Genomic DNA, 23,660 nt, shown 5'->3' on the forward strand with positions numbered 1-23,660 from the left:
CAGTTGATGATTGAGACTGTTAGGGATGTTTTACACATTTCGGACACAGCTCCGGAACAGGTGGAGGAGGCCTTCTTTACGGATAATAAAAAGCCCCCCACTCACCTTCCCGGCATCCAAGGAATTGAATGCTATCTTTGAAAAGGCATGGGAAACACCGGAAAAGAAATTCCAGATTCCCAAGAGAGTCTTGGTTGCTTTTCCCTTCCCAGAGGAAGATAGGAAGAGATGGGATTCCCCGCCGATAGTCGACGCCTCTGTATCCAGGCTGTCCAAGCAGGTGGTATTACTGGTCCCGGGTTCTACTGCATTAAAGTACCCAGCAGATCGCAAGGTGGATGCTACGCTGAAATCCATTTACACGTCTTCAGGGGCTATATTGCGGCCTACTATAGCCTGTGCTTGGATTGCTAAAGCTATTGCCATGTGGTCGATAACTCTGCAGGAGGAATCGTCTACGCTGGACAAAGGTGACGTTGATTTATTTTTACGTAATATTCCGGATTCTGCAGGGTTCCTGGTGGATTCCATGAAGTACCTGGGTTACATGGCTGCGGGGATCTCCTCCGTGTCGGTCACGGCTCGCAGAGGTCTCTGGCTGGGCAACTGGTCTGCGGACGCGGAATCCAGGAAGTGGGTGGAAGGCCTTCCGTACAAAGGTCAGGCTCTGTTTGGGGAGGCGCTGGATGCGTGGATTGCCACGACTACCGCGGGTAGGTCTCCTTTTCTCCCCTCAGCTGCACCGGCTACGAAGAAGCCCTTTTCATCTCACACGTCACAGTCCTTTCAGGCCGCGAGACCTAGAAAGAATAAGCCTTCGAACACCTTCTTCAGAGGTGGTCGTGCCAGAGGAAAGAAACCCGCTCCCGCAGGTTCCCAAATCCAGAAGCCCGCTTCTGATACCCCTAAGTCCTCCGCATGACGGTGTACAGCTAGGCTTGGAGGAAGGTCAGGTGGGGGCGAGACTCAGCCAGTTCAGCCACGTCTGGGTGTCGTCTGGTCTGGGCCCCTTGGTTCTGGATATAGTGTCCAGGGGGTACAGACTGGAGTTTCAAGAGCCCCCGCCTCACCGTTTCTTCAAGTCAGGCTTACCAGCTCTGCTGGCGGACAGGACAATTCTTCTGGACGCCATCAGGAAATTGGTGGTGTCAGAGGTCATTGTTCAGGTCCCTCTTCCACAACGGAACAAGGGTTTTTATTCAAACCTTTTTGTGGTACCGAAACCTGATGGTTCGGTACGGCCTATTCTAATTTTAAAATCTTTGAACCCTTATCTCAAGGAGTTCAAATTCAAGATGGAATCTCTGAGAGCTGTCATTTCAGGGCTGTCGGAGGGGGGAGTTCCTGGTGTCCCTGGACATCAAGGATGCTTACCTCCACATTCCAATTTGGGCGCCGCATCAAGCTTATCTCAGGTTTGCGCTGATGGACGATCACTATCAGTTTCAGGAGCTACCGATTAGCCTCTCAACAGCACCAAAGTGATGGCGGAGAAGATGGTTCTCCTCCGCAAACGGGGTGAACATAATTCCATATCTGGACGATCTCCTGATCAAGAAGGCGTCCAAGGAGAGGTTGTTGCGGTCCATCACACTCACGACGCAGCTGCTCAGGAAGCACGGTTGGATCCTGAATTTTCCAAAGTCTCATCTGGAGCCAACAAGGTGGCTGTCTTTCCTGGGAATGATCCTCGACACGGAAGTGCAGAGGGTATTTCTCCCGGTGGAGAAAGCATTGGTGATTCAATCAATGGTCCGGGATGTCCTACGGCCTACCCGGGTATCGGTTCATCAATGCATACGCCTTCTGGGGAAGATGGTTGCCGCCTACGAGGCTCTGCAGTACGGCAGGTTTCATGCTCGAACTTTTCAACTGGACTTCTTGGACCAGTGGTCGGGCTCTCACCTACACATGCACAAGAGGATACGCCTGTCTCCGAAAGCCAGGATTTCACTCCTCTGGTGGCTGCAACTTCCACACCTTCTAGAAGGGAGAAGGTTCGTTATTCAAGACTGGATCTTGTTGACCACAGATGCAAGTCTAAGAGGTTGGGGAGCGGTCGCTCTGGGGGAAACATTTCAAGGATGATGGTCTGCTCAAGAGTCACTTCTTCCAATTAACATCCTAGAACTCAGAGCCGTTTACAATGCCCTTCTACAAGCAGCACACCTTCTACAGGATCGGGCTGTTCAGGTGCAGTCGGACAACGTGACCACAGTGGCCTACATAAACCTACAAGGCGGAACGAAGAGCAGAGGTGTCAAAGATCCTCGTCTGGGCAGAAAGGCACGCGGTGGCAATGTCGGCAATCTTCTTTTCGGCCGTAGAAAACTGGGAAGCAGACTTCCTCAGCAGACACGATCTCCATCCAGGGGAGTGGGGCCTCCATCCGGAGGTGTTCGAGGAGGCAACCGGTTGGTGGGGGGTTCCTTACATAGACATGATGGCCTCCCGCCTCAACAAGAAGCTACGGAGGTACTGTTCCAGGTCAAGAGACCCACAGGCAGTGGCGGTGGACGCACTAGTAACACCTTGGGTGTTCAAGTCAGTGTATGTGTTCCCTCCACTTCCTCTGATACCAAGGGTTCATCAACTCGTGAGAAGAACAAAGGTTCTGGCAATCCTCATTGCTCCGGACTGGCCAAGGAGGGCTTGGGACGCGGATCTGCTGGATCTTCTGCTGGAAGAGCCACGACCTTTACCTCTTCGGGAGGATCTGCTTCTGCCGGGGCCGTTCACTTATGAAGACTTACAGCGGCTTCGTTTGACGGCATGGCGGTTGAACGCCAGATCTTAGCTCGGAAGGGTATCCCGAGTGAAGTCATTCCTACCCTGATACAGGCCCGTGTCAGAATTGGGGGCTTTATCTTGTAAAAGCCCCTATCTGATCTTCCATGAAGACAGGGCGGAACTTAGGACTCGTCCACAGTTCCTACCTAAGGTTGTGTCGGCTTTCCACATCAACCAACCTATTGTGGTGCCAGTGGCTACTGACGCCTCAATTACTTCAAAGGCCTTGGATGTAGTGAGGACTTTGAAGATTTACGTGAAGAGGACAGCTCGTCACAGGAAAAGCGACTCCCTGTTTATCCTCTATGATCCAAAGAAAATTGGATGTCCTGCTTCTAATTCCCGACTTTTCGGAAATCTGTTCGAATGTACGCGGTCCACCAATCCGCGTGAATTGTCTGAAGCGGTGCCAAACCCAACAGGTTTAAGCCCCGTTTCGATCATGTCAATCTTTTTAAAAAAGTCGGCTTGACAATGTCGTGAACGGGCCAAACCTGTCGGGTTTGGTCCGGCATTGAATAGTGAGCTGTCGGGTTTTTTCCGTCTGAAAGGACCCGACAGCTATTGAATACTGCCCATAGTGTACCTTAAGCATATAAGGCTGATCCAGTGTTCCATGTATATCTAATGCATGTAAATATACATAGCCTGCTTAGAACTAAATATGGAAATTCTCCCCATATGCAGGGTTGCATGCATTTCTACAACTGCACTGGCCTTGGCCATACATTTGTTTATATAGCTGTCATTATCCACACACTTACCACAGCCCTACACCTGGTCGTAGAGATCAATCACAAATCTCTCTCCGCATTAGCCCACAATTCCTAACTTTGCTTTTGTGTAAGGCTTGTCTCGCCCATATAGCCACAAGTCGAGATGCATAGAAACATGCGACTGAGAGGTTTCTGATTCTGAATTACTGTATTTCTCTAACGTCCTAGTGGATGCTGGGGACTCCGAAAGGACCATGGGGAATAGCGGCTCCGCAGGAGACTGGGCACAAAGTAAAAGCTTTAGGACTAGCTGGTGTGCACTGGCTCCTCCCCCTATGACCCTCCTCCAAGCCCCAGTTATGATTTTGTGCCCGAACGAGAAGGGTGCAATCTAGGTGGCTCTCCTGAGCTGCTTAGAGTAAAAGTTTAAATAGGTGTTTTTATTTTCAGTGAGACCTGCTGGCAACAGGCTCACTGCATCGAGGGACTAAGGGGAGAAGAAGCGAACTCACCTGCGTGCAGAGTGGATTGGGCTTCTTAGGCTACTGGACATTAGCTCCAGAGGGACGATCACAGGCCCAGCCATGGATGGGTCCCGGAGCCGCGCCGCCGGCCCCCTTACAGAGCCAGAAGAGTGAAGAGGTCCGGAAAATCGGCGGCAGAAGACGTCCTGTCTTCAATAAGGTAGCGCACAGCACCGCAGCTGTGCGCCATTGCTCTCAGCACACTTCACACTCCGGTCACTGAGGGTGCAGGGCGCTGGGGGGGGGGCGCCCTGGGACGCAATGAAAATACCTTAAATGGCTAAAAATACATCACATATAGCTCCTGGGCTATATGGATGTATTTAACCCCTGCCAGTTTTCCACAAAAAAGCGGGAGAAAGGCCGCCGAAAAAGGGGCGGAGCCTATCTCCTCAGCACACAAGCGCCATTTTTTCCTCACAGCTCCGTTGGAGGAAGGCTCCCTGACTCTCCCCTGCAGTCCTGCACTACAGAAACAGGGTAAAACAAGAGAGGGGGTGCACTAAATTGGCATATTAATATATACAGCAGCTATATTAGGGAAAAACACTTATATAAGGTTATCCCTGTATATATATAGCGCTCTGGTGTGTGCTGGCAAACTCTCCCTCTGTCTCCCCAAAGGGCTAGTGGGGTCCTGTCCTCTATCAGAGCATTCCCTGTGTGTGCGCTGTGTCGACATGTATGAGGAGGAAAATGGTGTGGAGGCGGAGCAATTGCCTGTGTTAGTGATGTCACCCCCTAGGGAGTCGACACCTGACTGGATGGTCTTATGGAAAGAATTACGTGATAGTGTCGGCACTTTACAAAAGACTGTTGACGACATGAGACAGCCGGCAAATCAGTTAATACCTGTACAGGCGTCTCAAACACCGTCAGGGGCTATAAAACGCCCGTTACCTCAGGTCGATACTGACACGGACACTGACTCCAGTGTCGACGGTGAGGAAACAAACGTATTTTCCAGTAGGGCCACACGTTACATGATCACGGCAATGAAGGAGGTTTTGAACATTTCTGATACTACAAGTACCACAAAAAAGGGTATTATGTGGGGTGTGAAAAAACTACCCGTAGTTTTTCCTGAATCAGATGAATTAAATGAGGTGTGTGATGAAGCGTGGGTTTCCCCCGATAAAAAACTGCTAATTTCTAAAAAGTTATTGGCATTATACCCTTTCCCGCCAGAGGTTAGGGAGCGTTGGGAAACACCCCCTAGCGTAGATAAGGCGCTCACACGCTTATCAAAACAAGTGGCGTTACCGTCTCCTGATACGGCCGCCCTCAAGGAACCAGCTGATAGGAAGCTGGAAAATATCCTTAAAAGTATATACACACATACTGGTATTATACTGCGACCAGCAATCGCCTCAGCCTGGATGTGCAGTGCTGGGGTGGCTTGGTCGGATTCCCTGACTGAAAATATTGATACCCTGGACAGGGACAATATATTATTGACTATAGAGCATTTAAAGGATGCATTTCTATATATGCGAGATGCACAGAGGGATATTTGCACTCTGGCATCAAGAGTAAGTGCGATGTCCATTTCTGCCAGAAGAGGATTATGGACGCGACAGTGATCAGGGGATGCGGATTCCAAACGGCATATGGAAGTATTGCCGTATAAAGGGGAGGAGTTATTTGGGGTCGGTCTATCGGACCTGGTGGCCACGGCAACGGCTGGAAAATCCACCTTTTTACCCCAAGTCACCTCGCAGCAGAAAAAGATACCGTCTTTTCAGGCTCAGTCCTTTCGTCCCCATAAGGGCAAGCGGGCAAAAGGCCACTCATATCTGCCCCGGGGCAGAGGAAGGGGAAAAAGACTGCAGCAAACAGCCTCTTCCCACGAACAGAAGCCCTCCCCCGCTTCTGCCAAGTCCTCAGCATGACGCTGGGGCCTTACAAGCGGACTCAGGCACGGTGGGGGCCCGTCTCAAGAATTTCAGCGCGCAGTGGGCTCACTCGCAAGTAGACCCCTGGATCCTGCAGGTAGTATCTCAGGGGTACAAATTGGAATTCGAGACGTCTCCCCCTCGCCGGTTCCTGAAGTCTGCTTTACCAACGTCTCCCCCCGACAGGGAGGCGGTATTGGAAGCCATTCACAAGCTGTATTCCCAGCAGGTGATAATCAAGGTACCCCTCCTACAACAGGGAAAGGGGTATTATTCCTCGCTGTTTGTGGTACCGAAGCCGGACGGCTCGGTGAGACCCATTTTAAATCTGAAATCCTTGAACACTTACATAAAAAGGTTCAAGTTCAAGATGGAGTCACTCAGAGCAGTGATAGCGAACCTGGAAGAAGGGGACTATATGGTGTCTCTGGACATCAAGGATGCTTACCTCCATGTCCCAATTTGCCCTTCTCACCAAGGGTACCTCAGGTTTGTGGTACAGAACTGTCACTATCAGTTTCAGACGCTGCCGTTTGGATTGTCCACGGCACCCCGGGTCTTTACCAAGGTAATGGCCGAAATGATGATTCTTCTTCGAAGAAAAGGCGTCTTAATTATCCCTTACTTGGACGATCTCCTGATAAGGGCAAGGTCCAGAGAACAGTTAGAGGTCGGAGTAGCACTATCTCAAGTAGTACTACGACAGCACGGATGGATTCTAAATATTCCAAAATCGCAGCGGATTCCGACGACACGTCTGCTGTTCCTAGGGATGATTCTGGACACAGTACAGAAAAAGGTGTTTCTCCCGGAGGAGAAAGCCAAGGAGTTATCCGACCTAGTCAGGAACCTCCTAAGACCAGGCCAAGTGTCAGTACATCAATGCACAAGGGTCCTGGGAAAGATGGTGGCTTCTTACGAAGCGATTCCATTCGGCAGATTCCACGCAAGAACTTTTCAGTGGGATCTGCTGGACAAATGGTCCGGATCGCATCTTCAAATGCATCAGCGGATAACCCTGTCTCCAAGGACAAGGGTGTCTCTCCTGTGGTGGTTACAGAGTGCTCATCTCCTAGAGGGCCGCAGATTCGGCATTCAGGATTGGGTCCTGGTGACCACGGATGCCAGCCTGAGAGGCTGGGGAGCAGTCACACAGGGAAGAAATTTCCAGGGCTTGTGGTCAAGCATGGAAACGTCACTTCACATAAATATCCTGGAACTAAGGGCTATTTACAATGCCCTAAGTCAGGCAAGACCTCTGCTTCAGGGTCAGCCGGTGTTGATCCAGTCGGACAACATCACGGCAGTCGCCCACGTAAACAGACAGGGCGGCACAAGAAGCAGGAGAGCAATGATGGAAGTGGCAAGGATTCTTCGCTGGGCGGAGAATCATGTGATAGCACTGTCAGCAGTGTTCATTCCGGGAGTGGACAACTGGGAAGCAGACTTCCTCAGCAGACACGATCTTCACCCGGGGTAGTGGGGACTTCACCCAGAAGTCTTCCACATGATTGTGAACCGTTGGGAAAAACCAAAGGTGGACATGATGGCGTCCTGCCTCAACAAAAACCTGGACAGATATTGCGCCAGGTCAAGGGACCCTCAGGCAATAGCTGTGGACGCTCTGGTAACACCGTGGGTGTACCAGTCAGTGTATGTGTTCCCTCCTCTTCCTCTCATACCAAAAGTACTGAGAATCATAAGAAGGAGAGGAGTAAAGACTATACTCGTGGCTCCGGATTGGCCAAGAAGGACTTGGTACCCGGAAATTCAAGAGATGCTCACGGAAGACCCGTGGCCTCTACCTCTAAGAAAGGACCTGCTCCAGCAGGGACCATGTCTGTTCCAAGACTTACTGCGGCTGCATTTGACGGCATGGCGGTTGAACGCCGGATCCTGAAGGAAAAAGGCATTCCGGATGAAGTCATCCCTACCCTGATCAAAGCCAGGAAGGATGTAACCGTACAACATTATCACCGTATTTGGCGTAAATATGTTGCGTGGTGCGAGGCCAGGAAGGCCCCTACAGAGGAATTTCAACTGGGTCGTTTCCTGCATTTCCTGCAAACAGGACTGTCTATGGGCCTCAAATTAGGGTCCATTAAGGTTCAAATTTCGGCCCTGTCAATATTCTTCCAAATAGAACTGGCTTCTGTTCCTGAAGTTCAGACGTTTGTCAAGGGAGTACTGCATATACAGCCTCCTTTTGTGCCTCCAGTGGCACCTTGGGATCTCAATGTAGTTTTGGGATTCCTAAAATCACATTGGTTTGAACCACTCACCACTGTGGACTTAAAATATCTCACATGGAAAGTGGTAATGCTGTTAGTCCTGGCTTCAGCCAGGCGTGTCTCAGAATTGGCGGCTTTATCCTATAAAAGCCCTTACCTAATTTTTCATACGGACAGGGCAGAATTGAGGACTCGTCCTCAATTTCTTCCTAAGGTGGTTTCACCATTTCACTTAAACCAGCCTATTGTGGTGCCTGCGGCTACTAGGGACTTGGAGGATTCCAAGTTGCTGGACGTAGTCAGGGCCCTGAAAATATATGTTTCCAGGACGGCTGGAGTCAGAAAATCTGATTCGCTGTTTATCCTGTATGCACCCAACAAGCTGGGTGCTCCTGCTTCTAAGCAGACGATTGCTCGTTGGATTTGTAGTACAATTCAGCTTGCACATTCTGTGGCAGGCCTGCCACAGCCAAAATCTGTAAAAGCCCATTCCACACGGAAAGTGGGCTCATCTTGGGCGGCTGCCCGAGGGGTCTCGGCTTTACAACTTTGCCGAGCAGCTACTTGGTCAGGGGCAAACACGTTTGCTAAATTCTACAAATTTGATACCCTGGCTGAGGAGGACCTGGAGTTCTCTCATTCGGTGCTGCAGAGTCATCCGCACTCTCCCGCCCGTTTGGGAGCTTTGGTATAATCCCCATGGTCCTTTCGGAGTCCCCAGCATCCACTAGGACGTTAGAGAAAATAAGAATTTACTTACCGATAATTCTATTTCTCATAGTCCGTAGTGGATGCTGGGCGCCCATCCCAAGTGCGGATTGTCTGCATTACTTGTACATAGTTATTGTTACAAAAATCGGGTTATTGTTGTTGTGAGCCATCTTTTCAGAGGCTCCTTCTGTTATCATGCTGTTAACTGGGTTCAGATCACAAGTTGTACGGTGTGATTGGTGTGGCTGGTATGAGTCTTACCCGGGATTCAAAATCCTTCCTTATTGTGTACGCTCGTCCGGGCACAGTATCCTAACTGAGGCTTGGAGGAGGGTCATAGGGGGAGGAGCCAGTGCACACCAGCTAGTCCTAAAGCTTTTACTTTGTGCCCAGTCTCCTGCGGAGCCGCTATTCCCCATGGTCCTTTCGGAGTCCCCAGCATCCACTACGGACTATGAGAAATAGAATTATCGGTAAGTAAATTCTTATTATTAGTAGACTCAATAATGGCACTTGCGCAGTGGTAAAAAATCACAAGATCCATCCGCTAAATCTGCAACAGCCCTCATGTCTTTTGCAGTTCCATCTGCACTAATTCATAACAATACAGATATCATTGTCCAGTATACTGTATGCTAGTCAGAATTGTTATCATATGTAGCCTAATGTCATTTTCTTTTTACAAAGTCCCAAGCTTTCCTTTATTGTGGTGAAGAAACGGGTTAATACAAGATTCTTTGCTCATTTCGGTGGCAGACTCCAGAACCCACCTCCTGGGACAATTATAGATGTAGAAGTCACCCGTCCTGAATGGTATGTGCCTGTAACATTTCAGTAGCTTAGTTTAAGGTGTCTTTGTTTTGTTTTTTTACGGTATAATTTTAGTGTATATTATTTAACAATGATAGCCGGAAACATATATAAGTAATGTTCAGAATGCATTCTCCGCTATTCAGTTGAATGGTATTTTAAAATTAAGCGTTTGAATTGTTTAGAAGATAAAATCATTATTGTCGTAGTATATATAAGAAAAACAATGTAGGGAAGTGATTAGACGATTTGTATTATACTAAGATATAGTGTATGAAGAAGATTCTATTGTCATGGACATACTCTCCCATAATATCATTAACATCAAGCACATACGGGGCGGGATGTAATGGAATGCAAGTTTTTTTTTGCAAGACAAACCTGCACCTTCTCGCACATTGGCCCTCATTCCGAGTTGTTCGCTCGCTAGCTGCTTTTAGCAGCCGTGCAAACGCTAAGCTGCCGCCCTCTGGGAGTGTATCTTAGCTTAGCAGAAGTGCGAACGAAAGGATCGCAGCGCTGCTACAAAAAAAGATTGTGCCGTTTCTGAGTAGCTCGAGACGTACTCCTAGCTTGCGATCACTTGACTATTTAGTTCCTGTTTTGACGTCACGAACACACCCTGCATTCGGCCAGCCACGCCTGCGTTTTCCCAGCCACTCCTGCGTTTTTATCTGGCACGCCTGCGTTTTTACACACACTCCCCGAAAACAGTCAGTTACCACCCAGAAATACCCACTTTCTGTCAATCACTCTGAGCCAGCATGCACAGAATGCATGCGCAGAAGTGCCGATTTTTAGCCTCATCGCAGCGCTGCGAACGAAAGCAGCTAGCGATCAACTCGGAATGAGGGCCATTGGGGGTAATTCAGAGTTGATTGCAGCAGCAAATTTGTTAGCAGTTGTGCAAAGCCATATGCACTGCAGGTGTGGCAGATATAACATTTGTAGAGAGAGTTAGATTTGCGTGAGTTATTTTGTTTCTGTGCAAGGTACATACTGGCTGCTTTATTTCTGCTGCGGGGTACACTGGGCTCCACAAGGATAGACATTGGGGTGTAGAGTAGGATCTTGATCCGAAGCACCAACAGGCTCAAAAGCTTTGACCTTCTTCCCAAGATGCATAGCGCCGCCTCCGATATCACCCCGCCTCTGTGCACAGGAGCTCAGTTTTGTAGTTGGTGCTTGCAGTGCAAGCATGTAACAGGAAGAGCTGCTCACAGCAGCTCTAGAAAAAGCTTTTTCTGAGGAAAAAAGAAGACTACAAGGGCTGCAGCAGAGGCACAGATTGTGTTAGATGTCAGTAGACATTACCTGCTGCAGCTCCATCTCTCCCCCAGCGGCGCTGTACACTCCCGCACCCTGGTTGCCGGGTACCTACAGCAGGAGGCTCCGGTTTTCTTCCAAGTCAGTCACACACGGCTGGGGCTCTCCGGGATCGCGTGGCCACACTTCGGGAGGAGGTAAGTAGGTACCGCTCGCGGGACCCGCACTTTATCGCGATCCGGCGCGGCCAGTGGACACTGTGGCAGTACAGGCGATCCCACTAGATCACCAGGGCATGGGTGCAGGTCAAGTTTTCTCTCTAAACTTTTTTACAAGTAGCCCGCAGTACCAGGTGGTTTTGCCAGCAGAGGGGATAAGGCTTAGACCTGGAGACCCTCCCCCAGCCGAAGGGCGCCATTTACAGTAAATGTTCTTGCCCTGGAGCTGCATATCTGTCTCTCCCTCACTCCCTGTCAGTGTTTGGGCGCCATTTCCCCAGCTACACTGTTCCTGGGACTGCTTGGGCAAATCCTCCTTTGTAAAGCCGCCTGATAGTCAGCGCTGTGCCTTTACAAGACACTTAAGTATTCTACATGTCATTAGACAGTGTTAGTTAAGAAAAAGTGCATTTAGTCAGGGTTCTCTGGTACAAGTACCCTGTGATATACATCCAGTTCTTACTGTGCAGTGTTATATCTATTGATTACATAGCTATATATAAGCTAGTCCAGTGCAGTATTATTGCTTGTCATAACTTCTGCATTGTACAAATGGTGACTATATGTGTATGCATTGGCAGAGCCGGCCCTAACCAATATGATGCCCTAGGCAAGATTTTGGCTGGTGCCCCCTAGCACAACCGCTGGTTCCGCCTCTGACCTTGCACCTCTTTCCCAGCACTATCACCCCTCACCCGTAGCAGTCCTTATTTCTTTATCATCCACTAGGGGTCACTGGAGTACTCTTGGGATATGGACGGGCGGAGCCGAACAAAGGCACTGAATATTCAAATTTAGGACTCTCCCCCCCCTCCATATCCCCAAGTACCTCAGTGTACTTTGCCAGTGTTTTTTCGGTGCTCACAGATGAACATCGGCTTGTGGCAATGGCCACTTTTCAGATTTTTATTTTTATTTTTATTTTTAATTTTTACACTGCCCGTCTCAGTTTATGGAAAAACATGGGTCCGGGATGGTGTCGCTGCAAGGCAGCGGATGGCGTGTCGGTCCTCACAAAGAGCACCCTCACAGCCACAGGCGCTATAGACAAGCGCATGGCGTGTCGGTCCTCACAAAGAGCACCCTCACAGCCACAGGCAGCCATTGTCTCCTTTAAACTGAACGGAGCTTACAGAAAGAAGATCCGTTACAGCCAGGATAAGACAAAGAGCTGGAAGGAGCTTACACTTACAGAAGCTCCGTCACAGCCAAGATGAGGCTGAAACGGAGCTTGCAGAGAGAAGAGAAGGCGGCACAAGGTATGAGTGTCAGGGCGGTCAGCTCACGCTGCCGCCCTGCTGTGTGTGTGTTATGCTGTAGAAATGACATAGCCGCTGAGCACGTGAACTACACGCCGCTGAAGGTCTTGCTGAACGATGCGCAGAGCGGCCGCACGTCACTCAGACGTTGGCCGCTCTCACTGCGCTGATGGCCCGGTACGAGAATCTCCGTGCGCTGTACTAAGAGAGCGGCCGCACGTCACTCAGACGCCGGCCGCTCTCACTGCTCTGAGGGCACGGCACCGCTAGACGCTACCGCCATTCTCCTGGGCTGAACTAAGTAGAGCGGCCGCACGTCACTCAGACGCCGGCCGCTCTCACTGCTCTGCTGCGGCACCGTTACACGCCGCCGACATTCTCCGGGAGCTCAACTAAGAGAGCGGCCGCACGTCACTCAGACGCCGGCCGCTCTCACTGCTTTCATGGCCCGGCACCGCTACACGCCGCCGAGACAGTGGCCGCACGTCACTAAAGGACGCAGGCCACTTTTCCAAAGACACACCGCAGACACAGGGAGACTGTGTACTGCTGTAGGAAGCAGCTGCCGGACGGCTCCCCGGCGCTAGATCAGGCTCTCCTGCTCTCCCTGCTCCCGATCTCCGTACGCTGCAGGTAAGGGATGCAGGGGGGGGGGGGGAATAATACCCATAGCAGCAGCAAAGGCTGCATGGGTTCAAAATACACAAGCAGCGCAGCACGTTAACAGCACGTTTTATATATATAAATATAATGAAGCTTTTGCTGGCAATAATATCAGTATGAACTGTGATTATAGGTGTAAACACTTTGTATATATATATAATATATATATGAGGCTTTGGCTGGCAATAGGTTATCAGTGGCATAACCTATTACACGTTTAACCATGTTTTCTGTTATTTTTGGTTACAGTTGCATAAATACACTGCAGGCAGTGCTCATATTATTTGAATACATATATTTTACTGTATCCTATGTATAATAGGCTATTAAGCATAATAACTGTATAATAGGCTATTAAGCCTATATTAAAACTGCAGCAGGTACCCTGTACTATGATTTTCTGGGAAAGCATGGCATGACGGCCATTTTAATCATTGCTGGTTTTCCAGTTATAATTCCAGACCATACACCTCTACTCCACAAGGAGGCGCAGGGGTGTTAGTGGGAATTTTTTTTTTTTAGTTCAAGATAATTCTGGAACATTCCTGCCCTACATCTTTAAGCCACCAGAAGGCGCAGGGGTGTTAGTAGGAATTTGGTTCGGGTTTCATGCCCATGTGAACTGCTTTTCACATAAAGACTTTGGTTTCCTAATAAATATGCTGTTCAGCAATAACATATATATATAGATATATATGCCATATAATAATCGTGCAAGTGTCTGTCTGTTGCCTATTATGATGTCTGTCTACATAGCGAATAAGGCTCTAGTGCAGACTAAAAATGTTAACATTGGCAATTCAAATTAAAACAGCGGTAATCGGAGTCTCAGAATAACTCCGCCAGCGCTAACAAAAGACAATCTTTCCAAAGTGACAATTTTCCTTTGGGTACCAGAGTGTTTATTTCACTAGTCTTATAATTTAATGCACGATTCTATGTCAAATCTCACACCGATAACTACAAGTGAGCAGGGTACATTAGTCCAGCACTCAGATAGTGCGGGGTTTTAGACAACCATACATTATAAAAACCACAGATACATTTGGGTCACTAGAATCTATCTATGGAACCATGCCGATCACGGTTAAAAGAAGCTGCAGAGTATATCTGTAAAGCTTTTGCTAACGCCGGTTATTTTCAAATTGTCGCTAGTTAAGCGCGACAAGCCCAGAGCTTGTTTGCTCCTAAATTGGATATATGTGTAACGACATTTTATCCCTTTACGATATTCTGCCATTAGCGCATACAATATACTTGTAACAGCGTTTTATTCTTTTATAAACATCAGTCACGTCTTGTAACGACAGGACGTTACAGTCAGCAAGCCAGTGGTTTGATGACCTCTTTTACATTTGTGGAAGTGCGTCTTTTCAGGTTACATTTGCGAGGTTTCATGACTTCAACTCATATATGTCTCAGCTATTTACAGCTTAGAGTACAAAACTGCTTCTGGCGAACGGTTTGGCAGGTTGTCATTTAGTCTTTGCTGGGTTATAAACCAGTCAATAGTACGCCAACAGAGTCAAAATGACTTATTCCCGTCTGTTTGAGTAAAATCAAACAGCTCCGTTGCAATATCAATCAGCAAGTCATTTACTACAGTTAGAAAATGAAAATGGATTTTCTGCAGTTAGTTTTTGCTTATTGCAGCCACAAAATTGTATAATTGCATTTGATCTTCACAATGCGTATTTACCCAGTCCGGTTTCTTCATCACAGGTTCTAGCGTTTGCAAATCGCCACAACCATTAACCATTTCATTTATACCGTTGCTTATCGCTGCCGGTATTTACCAAAGTGATGTTGGAATAATCGCTCATCTCACATAAGAACTATGTATCAACAAAGTTCCTCTATCTTGCGCTACTAAGGTATACTGCGGTAGCAGATTAAGTTCGAAAACAATCACATCTAAGTCGGTCTAAACGATGTCAATTCCTAGGTAAGATTATAAATACGGTAAATCAAAGACTTTTACCTACTACACCAGCAAGAACAAAGGTACACGCACATTAGCGGTACATTGGTGTATTCACTTATTAAGAATAAAGATGTGTTTTCAATCGCGTTTCTCACAGAGGGACAAGGGTGCGTATACTCTGGACGACAGTCACAGAGAGTCAGGATTTGTAGTTAAAATCAACGCAAAGGTTCTAAAACACGACAGATTGCTGTCAATAAATGTCCTAGAACTCTGTGCATTTTACAATGCAATAGATAAATGTCCTAGAACTCTGTGCATTTTACAATGCAATAAATAATTCGTTTTCAGTCTGTCCAGGGATAGACTCTGGGTTCTCTTCAGAACGAATAAATCTTTCGCTTTTTACTAAAGATTTCTGTAGACAGGAACAACCGTGAGTTTCATGTAATTTTGTTTTTTCATGCCTAGCTCACGCTGCCCTTAAGCAGTCAAACAAAGCAACGGCAGTTGCATACACAACAACCAGTGAAAACCAAGAAGCCGCATGGCAATGCGGCAGGTAACTCAAATCTTCAATGGCTCAGAACGCCATTATGTGAAAATGTCAAGACATCAATCCGTGAGTGGACATTTGTTAGACAAAAGATCTCACCCGTCAGGGTTTGGATCTTGAAAACTGGACATTAAATCCAGAGGTGTTTCATATGTGAGTCCACAGAAGGCGGTTACCCCAAGTATACATAATGGCATCTCGCCACAATTACAAAAGCTCAGTATATGTACATCACATTCATGGGGTCATTCAGCATCGTGTATCTGGCTCCACCATTTTCCGCTTCTCTCTTCGTTGCCAAAACGGATCAGAAGACAGTTCGTCACAGTCATACTGGTGGTATCTCATGGGTTTCGGAGAAGTTTGCTTCTCGAATTTTCAAGTAATACTTGCACACGATCTTGCCCCGCTCATAATACGGCCAACCTGTTACATCAGGGAACGTTCTTTTACCCATAGTTACCTATGTACCTATTATCTATGTACCGCAGCTGCGGTTGACGGGGTGAGAGTTCAGACCTCTCTCTTAAAAAATAGAGAATTACAGTATCGGTTATACCAACCATGTTACGAAATAGTAAGCCGCTTAAGGCAGCTCATAATTAAAAAATTTCGTGTGCTTACATAGGTTGTAAACCTCGGAAGTTTCCAACATCATACTTCAAGTACCCGTATTCTGTTAAACGGGATGGGATGGAAAACTGCGTTCATCTGCACTAAGAGTGCAGGTATCTGTGTGGTAAACTTATTTTCAAAGCGTTTGCCTCTATTTACGTCTGTAAACATCTTTCTACAAGGTGTCACCAAAGTTCAGACTCTATTTATCCCACCTACAGCGCCAGGCGATTTGAGGTTGGGTTCAGATTTCTTAGTTTTCATATTTTGGAATCCTTTCAACAAATGGGAATTAAGTTTCATATTTTTGAACCCGTACAACAAATGGGTATTAAGTTCTCACTTTGGAAAACATTTTTCTTCTAGCCTTGGCTTCGCCAAGGGTGCTTCGGCAAGGATTTTGTTTTCATATTTGGGTGCCTTGTATTCCAAGCCACCGTATTTGAGTTTTCTCATTACAAAGCAGATCTTCCGACAAAATCCGCTTTCGTATTCTTCACATCAATATACCAATAGTGGTTCCTGTGGGGACAGCACATTCTAAAATTCTGAATGTGGTACACGCGTTACGCGTTTATATATGTAGTACGTGATATGAATACGTTGTTTGTTCTATATGATACTGCAAACTGGGGTTAGCCAGTTTCTCAGCAGATTTTATCCAGTTGGATAATAATGACTACAAGTCAGGCTTACTTAAGGCTAAGTTACAATCGCCTACGTCAGTAATAGCATCCCACAGGTTCTGTGGGAATGTCACACCCAGCGGGTCGTGGAGCGTCTACGACGCGGCTACATAGCCTTTAGTGCACCACGTTTGTGCACGTTTACACGTTATGAATGGTGGCGCCATCAGCATTTAGCTTTGGCTGCCTACTGTTACAAGTATCAAACAGCTCTCCCGCCCACGAGGGAAGCTTTGGTACGTCCCAAGAGTACTCCAGTGACCCCTAGTGGATGATAAAGAAAATAGGATTTTGGTACTTACCAGGTAAATCCTTTTCTTTGAATCCATAGGGGGCACTGGACGCCCACCCAGAGCAGTTTTACCTGGGTTGTTGTAAGCTCAAGGGAGCTTAGTGAACAAATTTAACTTGGATGGTATTAAGCTCGAAGGAGCTTAGGGTAACACATTTTCACCAATTGGCTCAAATTATAAAGTTCTATCGGTTAAGGTGTCAACTGTTTAGTTGACAATAAGGTTACGGATCAACTTTGTGGTTGTCCGTTATGTTATAGGGATTCTCCATTGTCAACCTCTCTATATCCTGTTCGCTCAGTAAAAAACACTGGCAAAGTACACTGAGGTACTTGGGGATATGGAGGGGGGGGAGAGTCCTAAATTTGAATATTCAGTGCCTTTGTTCGGCTCCGCCCGTCCATATCCCAAGAGTACTCCAGTGCCCCCTATGGATTCAAAGAAAAGGATTTACCTGGTAAGTACCAAAATCCTATTTTTGGTGTTTGTACCCCCTATATTTTAAATAGGAACAGTTCGCACATTTGGCGCGCAGACCAAAAAGGGGTGTGTTTTTGCTGGCAAGGGGCATGGCCACACAATAGTAACCCCAATTCCAATTACCCCACACTGTACTGCAACTTTATTCACATTTGATCATGCGATAGTGTCCATAATTCATATTAAATCCCACAGTAGTACTACTTTACCTTAAAAGTTACTCCTCACAGTAGAGCCCCTAATTCACATTACATCACACTGAATTGCTCCTTATTCACATTACACCACACCCTATTGCTCTTTATTCACATTAGACGACACAGTAGTGCCCTTTCTATATGCAACGCCACATACAGCACCTTATACACATAATGCCACACATTAGTAATGCATTTATACACATAATTCCACACAGTAACGCCCCTTACACATATGAGACACATTATTAATGTCCTTATAAACATAATGCGCCTTACACATTATGACAACCTTTATTAATGCCCTTTTACAAATAATGTCCCTTACACATATGCTGCACATTATTAATGCCCTTATACACATAATGGCACACATACAGTACTACCCTGTTACACATATGCCGCACATTATTAATGCCCTTATACATGTTGCACATTATTAATGCATTTTTACATAACACACATAATGCTCCTTACACATATTCCGAACAATACTGCACAACCAACCCACTCACATGCACACAGCACTCACACTGCCACTAACACTGTGACCTCTGCCTCTGCTTGCGTACAGAAGTGTCCTCATAAATCTTGCCTCAATGGTAATGTTGGGCACCTTTTTTTAATGAAAATGCATCTTATTTGCATTGCTATGTGGCTAGGATGCATAAGCAGCTTCTGCTGATTAAAATTATATGCAGCATGCCTATATACAGCGTGAGACTGTGGCTGTATCTGCATATGAAATGGTACACACAGAATATAGGCATGTCGCATATCATTTTAATCAGCAGAAGCTGCTGATGCCCCTAGGCATATCAAATGCCCTAGGCAATTGCCTAGTTTGCCTATACCTATGGCCGGCTCTGTGCATTGGCTTGCTGTGTGACCTCCATTTCGTGTCTCTCACTCAGCTTTGCCATCCCTCTATTCTATAACCTGAGGGGGCTAGGTGCGTCAGGTTTATAATACTGTAATATAGGATATTCACAAGATATACTGTAATTGTATTTCTCTGACGTCCTAGTGGATGCTGGGAACTCCGTAAGGACCATGGGGAATAGCGGCTCCGCAGGAGACTGGGCACAACTAAAGAAAGCTTTAGGACTACCTGGTGTGCACTGGCTCCTCCCTCTATGACCCTCCTCCAGACCTCAGTTAGAATCTTGTGCCCGGCTGAGCTGGATGCACACTAGGGGCTCTCCTGAGCTCCTAGAAAAGAAAGTATATTTTAGGTTTTTTATTTTCAGTGAGATCTGCTGGCAACAGACTCACTGCTACGAGGGACTAAGGGGAGAAGAAGCGAACCTACCTGACTGGAGATAGTTTGGGCTTCTTAGGCTACTGGACACCATTAGTTCCAGAGGGATCGAACACAGGACCCGACCTCGATCGTTCGGTCCCGGAGCCGCGCCGCCGTCCCCCTTACAGAGCCAGAAGCATGAAGATGGTCCTGGAAATCGGCGGCAGAAGACTTCGGTCTTCAACAAGGTAGCGCACAGCACTGCTCCTCATGCACACCTCACACTCCGGTCACTGATGGGTGCAGGGCGCTGGGGGGGGGGCGCCCTGAGCAGCAATATGAATTCCTTGGCTGGCAAAAAATCACAATATATAGTCCCAGAGGCTATATATGTGATAAATACCCCTGCCAGAATCCATAAAAAAAAGCGGGAGAAAAGTCCGCCTAAAAAGGGGCGGGGCTATCTCCCTCAGCACACTGGCGCCATTTTTTCTTCACAGTGCAGCTGGAAGACAGCTCCCCAGGCTCTCCCCTGTAGTTTTCATGCTCAAAGGGTTAAAAAGAGAGGGGGGGGCACTAAATTTAGGCGCAATATTGTGTATTCATGCAGCTATTGGGGGAAAAATCACTCAGTTATAGTGTTAATCCCTACATTATATAGCGCTCTGGTGTGTGCTGGCATACTCTCTCTCTGTCTCCCCAAAGGACTTTGTGGGGTCCTGTCCTCAGTCAGAGCATTCCCTGTGTGTGCGGTGTGTCGGTACGGCTGTGTCGACGTGGTTGATGAGGAGGCTTATGTGGAGGCGGAGCAGATGCCGATAAATGTGATGTCGCCCCCTGTGGGGCCGACACCAGAGTGGATGGATAGGTGGAAGGTATTAACCGACAGTGTCAACTCCTTACATAAAAGGCTGGATGACGTAACAGCTGTGGGACAGCCGGCTTCTCAAAGGCCATCAGGGGCTCAAAAACGCCCGCTACCTCAGATGGCAGACACAGATGTCGACACAGAGTCTGACTCCAGTGTCGACGAGGTTGAGACATATACACAATCCACTAGGAACATCCGTTGCATGATCTCGGCAATGAAAAATGTGTTATAGATTTCTGACATTAACCCAGGTACCACAAAAAAAGGGGTTTTATGTTTGGGGAGAAAAAGCAGACAGTGTTTTGTTCCCCCATCAGATGAGTGAATGAAGTGTGTGAAGAAGCGTGGGTTCCCCCAATAAGAAACTGGTAATTTCTAAAAAGTTACTGATGGCGTACCCTTTCCCGCCAGAGGATAGGTCACGTGGGGAGATATCCCCTAGGGTGGATAAGGCGCTCACACGTTTGTCAAAAAGGTGGCACTGCAGTCTTAGGATACGGCCACTTTAAAGGAGCCTGCTGATAAAAAGCAGGAGGCTATCCTGAAGTCTGTATATACACACTCAGGTACTATACTGAGACCTGCAATTGCCTTCAGCATGGATAGTGCTGCTGCAGCGTGGTCTATTACCCTGTCAGGACAGGGATACTATTTGCTAACCATAGAGCATATTAAAGACGTCGTCTTATATATGAGGGATGCACAGAGGGATATTTGCCGGCTGGCATCCAGAATTAATGTAATGTCCATTCTGCCAGGAGGGTATTAGGGACCCGGCAGTGGACAGGCGATGCTGACTTTAGAAGGCACATGAAGATTCTGCCTTATAAGGGTGAGGAATTGTTTGGGAATGGTCTCTGGGAACTCGTATCCACAGCAACAGCTGGGAAGGAAAATATTTACCCCATGTTTCCTCACAGCCTAAGAAAGCACCGTATTATAAGGTACAGTCCTTTCGGCTTCAGAAAAGCAAGCGGGTCAAAGGCGCTTCCTTTCTGCACAGAGACAAGGGAAGAGGGAAAAAGCTGCACCAGACAGCCAGTTCCCAGGATCAAAAATCTTCCCCGCTTCCTCTGAGTCCGCTGCATGACGCTGGGGCTCCACAGGTGGAGCCAGGTGCGGTGGGGGCGCGTCTCGGGAACTTCAGCGACCAGTGGGCTCGCTCACAGGTGGATCCCTGGGTTCTGCAAATAGTATCACAGGGATACAAGCTGGAGTTCGAGGCGACTCCCCCTCGCCGTTACCTCAAATCAGCCTTGCCTGCTGCCCTCGAGGAGAGGTAGTACTGGCGGCAATTCACAAGCTGTACTTCCAGCAGGTGATAATCAAGGTAACCCTCCTTCAACAAGGACGGGGTTACTATTCCACAATGTTTGTGGTACCGAAACCAGACGGTTCGGTGAGACCCATTCTAAAACTGAAATCCTTGAACACTTATAGACGAAGGTTCAAGTTCAAAATGGAATCGCTCAGGGCGGTTATTGCAAGCCTGGACGAAGGGGATTACATGGTATAACTGGACATCAAGGATGCTTACCTGCATGTCCCCATTTACCCTCCTCACCAGGAGTACCTCAAAATTGTGGTACAGGACTGTCATTACCAATTCCAGACGTTGCCGTTGGTCTGTCCCCGGCACCGAGGGTATTTACCAAGGTAATGGCCGAAATGATGATACTCCTTCGGAAAAAGGGAGTTTTAATTATCCCGTACTTGGACGATCTCCTTATAAAGGCGAGGTCCAGGGAACAGTTGTTCGTCGGAGTAGCCCTATCTCGGGAAGTGCTACAACAGCAGGGCTGGATTCTGAATAGTCCAAAGTCGCAGCTGGTTCCTACGACGCGTCTACTGTTCCTGAGTATGGTTCTGGACACAGAACAGGAAAAAGGGTTTCTCCCGGAGGAGAAGGTCAAGGAGTTGTCATCTCTAGTCAGAGACCAACTAAAACAAATATAGGTGTCGGTGCATCAATGCACGCGACTCCTGGGAAAGATGGTAGCTTCTTACGAAGAAATTCCATTCGGTAGGTTCCATGCAAGGATCTTCCAGTGGGATCTGTTGGACAAGTGGTCCGGGTCGCATCTTCAGATGCATCGGCTGATAACCCTGTCTCCAAGGGCCAGGGTGTCGCTGTTGTGGTGGCTGCAGAGTGCTCATCTTCTAGAGGGCCGCAGATTCGGCATACAGGACTGGGTCCTGGTGACCACAGATGCCAGCCTTCGAGGCTGGGGGGCAGTCACACAGGGAAGAAACTTCAAAGGATTATGGTCAAGTCAGGAGACTTCCCTACACATAAATATTCTGGGACTAAGGGCCATTCACAATGCCCTAAGTCAGGCTAGACCCCTGCTTCAACACCAGCCGGTGCTGATCCAGTCAGACAACATCACGGCGGTCGCCCATGTAAACCAGCAGGGCGGCACAAGAAGCAGGATGGTGATGGCAGAAGCCACAAGGATTTTCCGATGGGCGGAAAATCATGTTTTAGCACTGTCAGCAGTGTTCATTCCCGGAGTGGACAACTGGGAAGCAGACTTTCTCAGCAGGCACGACCTCCACCCGGGAGAGTGGGGACTTCATCCAGAAGTCTTCAAAATGATTGTACACCATTGGGAAAGGCCACAGGTGGACATGATGGCGTCCCGCCTCAACAAAAAGCTAAAAAGATATTGCGCCAGGTCAAGGGACCCTCAGGCAATAGCTGTGGACGCTCTGGTAACACCGTGGGTGTACCAGTCGGTGTATGGGTTCCTTCCTTTGCCTCTCATACCCAAGGTATTGAGAATACTAAGAAGGAGAGGAGTAAGAACTATACTCGTGGTTCCGGATTGGCCAAGAAGAGCTTGGTACCCAGAACTTCAAGAAATGATCTCAGAGGACCCATGGCCTCTGTCGCTCAGACAGGACCTGCTGCAGCAGGGGCCCTGCCTGTTCCAAGACTTACCACGGCTGTGTTTGACGGCATGGCGGTTGAACACCGGATCCTAAAGGAAAAAGGCATTCCGGAGGAAGTCATTCCTACGCTGATTAAGGCTAGGAAAGATGTGATCGCAAATATTATCACTGCATATGGCAAAAATATGTTGCTTGGTGTGAGGTCAGGAAGGCCCCAACGGAGGAATTTCAACTGGGTCGATTTCTGCACTTCCTACAGTCAGGAGTGACTACGGGCCTAAAATTGCGTTACGTTAAGGTCCAGATTTCGGCTCTGTACATTTTCTTCCAAAAAGAACTGGCTTCACTGCCTGAAGTTCAGACTTTTGTTAAGGGAGTGCTGCATATTCAGCCCCCGTGTGTGCCTCTAGTGGCACCGTGGGATCTCAACGTGGTGTTGGATTTCCTGAAGTCGCATTGGGTTGAGCCACTTAAATCCGTAGAGCTAAAATACCTCACGTGGAAAGTGGTCATGCGGTTGGCCTTGGCGTCGGCCAGGCGTGTATCAGAATTGTCGGTTTTGTCATGCAAAAGCCCTTATCTGATTTTCATATGGATAGGGCGGAATTGAGGACTCGTTCCCAATTCCTTCCTAAGGTGGTATCAGCTTTTCATGTGAACCAACCTATTGTGGTGCCTGCGGCTACGTGGGACTTGGAGGACTCCAAGTTACTGGACGTAGTCAGGGCCCTGAAAATATATGTTTCCAGGACGGCTGGAGTCAGGAAAACTGACTCGCTATTTATCCTATATGCACCCAACAAGCTGGGTGCTCCTG

The 23,660-nt window shown here is 47.8% G+C and overlaps 1 protein-coding gene and 1 non-coding gene across 5 annotated transcripts in view; both read left to right on the forward strand.

The window, feature by feature from the left end:
- PIWIL1 (piwi like RNA-mediated gene silencing 1) overlaps positions 1-23,660 on the forward strand; it is a 1,090,590-nt gene that overhangs the window by 927,883 nt on the left and 139,047 nt on the right. For all 4 annotated transcript variants that reach the window (XM_063964616.1, XM_063964613.1, XM_063964615.1 and 1 more), the window contains exon 19: positions 9,555-9,680. In XM_063964616.1, coding sequence (XP_063820686.1) covers positions 9,555-9,680 — 126 coding nt within the window. The remainder of the gene's footprint in view (positions 1-9,554; positions 9,681-23,660) is intronic.
- LOC134932315 (U5 spliceosomal RNA) lies at positions 15,372-15,487 on the forward strand. Its single transcript, XR_010179304.1, has one exon. It is a non-coding gene; the product is annotated as a U5 spliceosomal RNA (small nuclear RNA).

Source organism: Pseudophryne corroboree, chromosome 1 (genome assembly GCF_028390025.1).
Source record: "Pseudophryne corroboree isolate aPseCor3 chromosome 1, aPseCor3.hap2, whole genome shotgun sequence".
Taxonomy (NCBI): Eukaryota; Metazoa; Chordata; class Amphibia; order Anura; family Myobatrachidae; genus Pseudophryne; species Pseudophryne corroboree.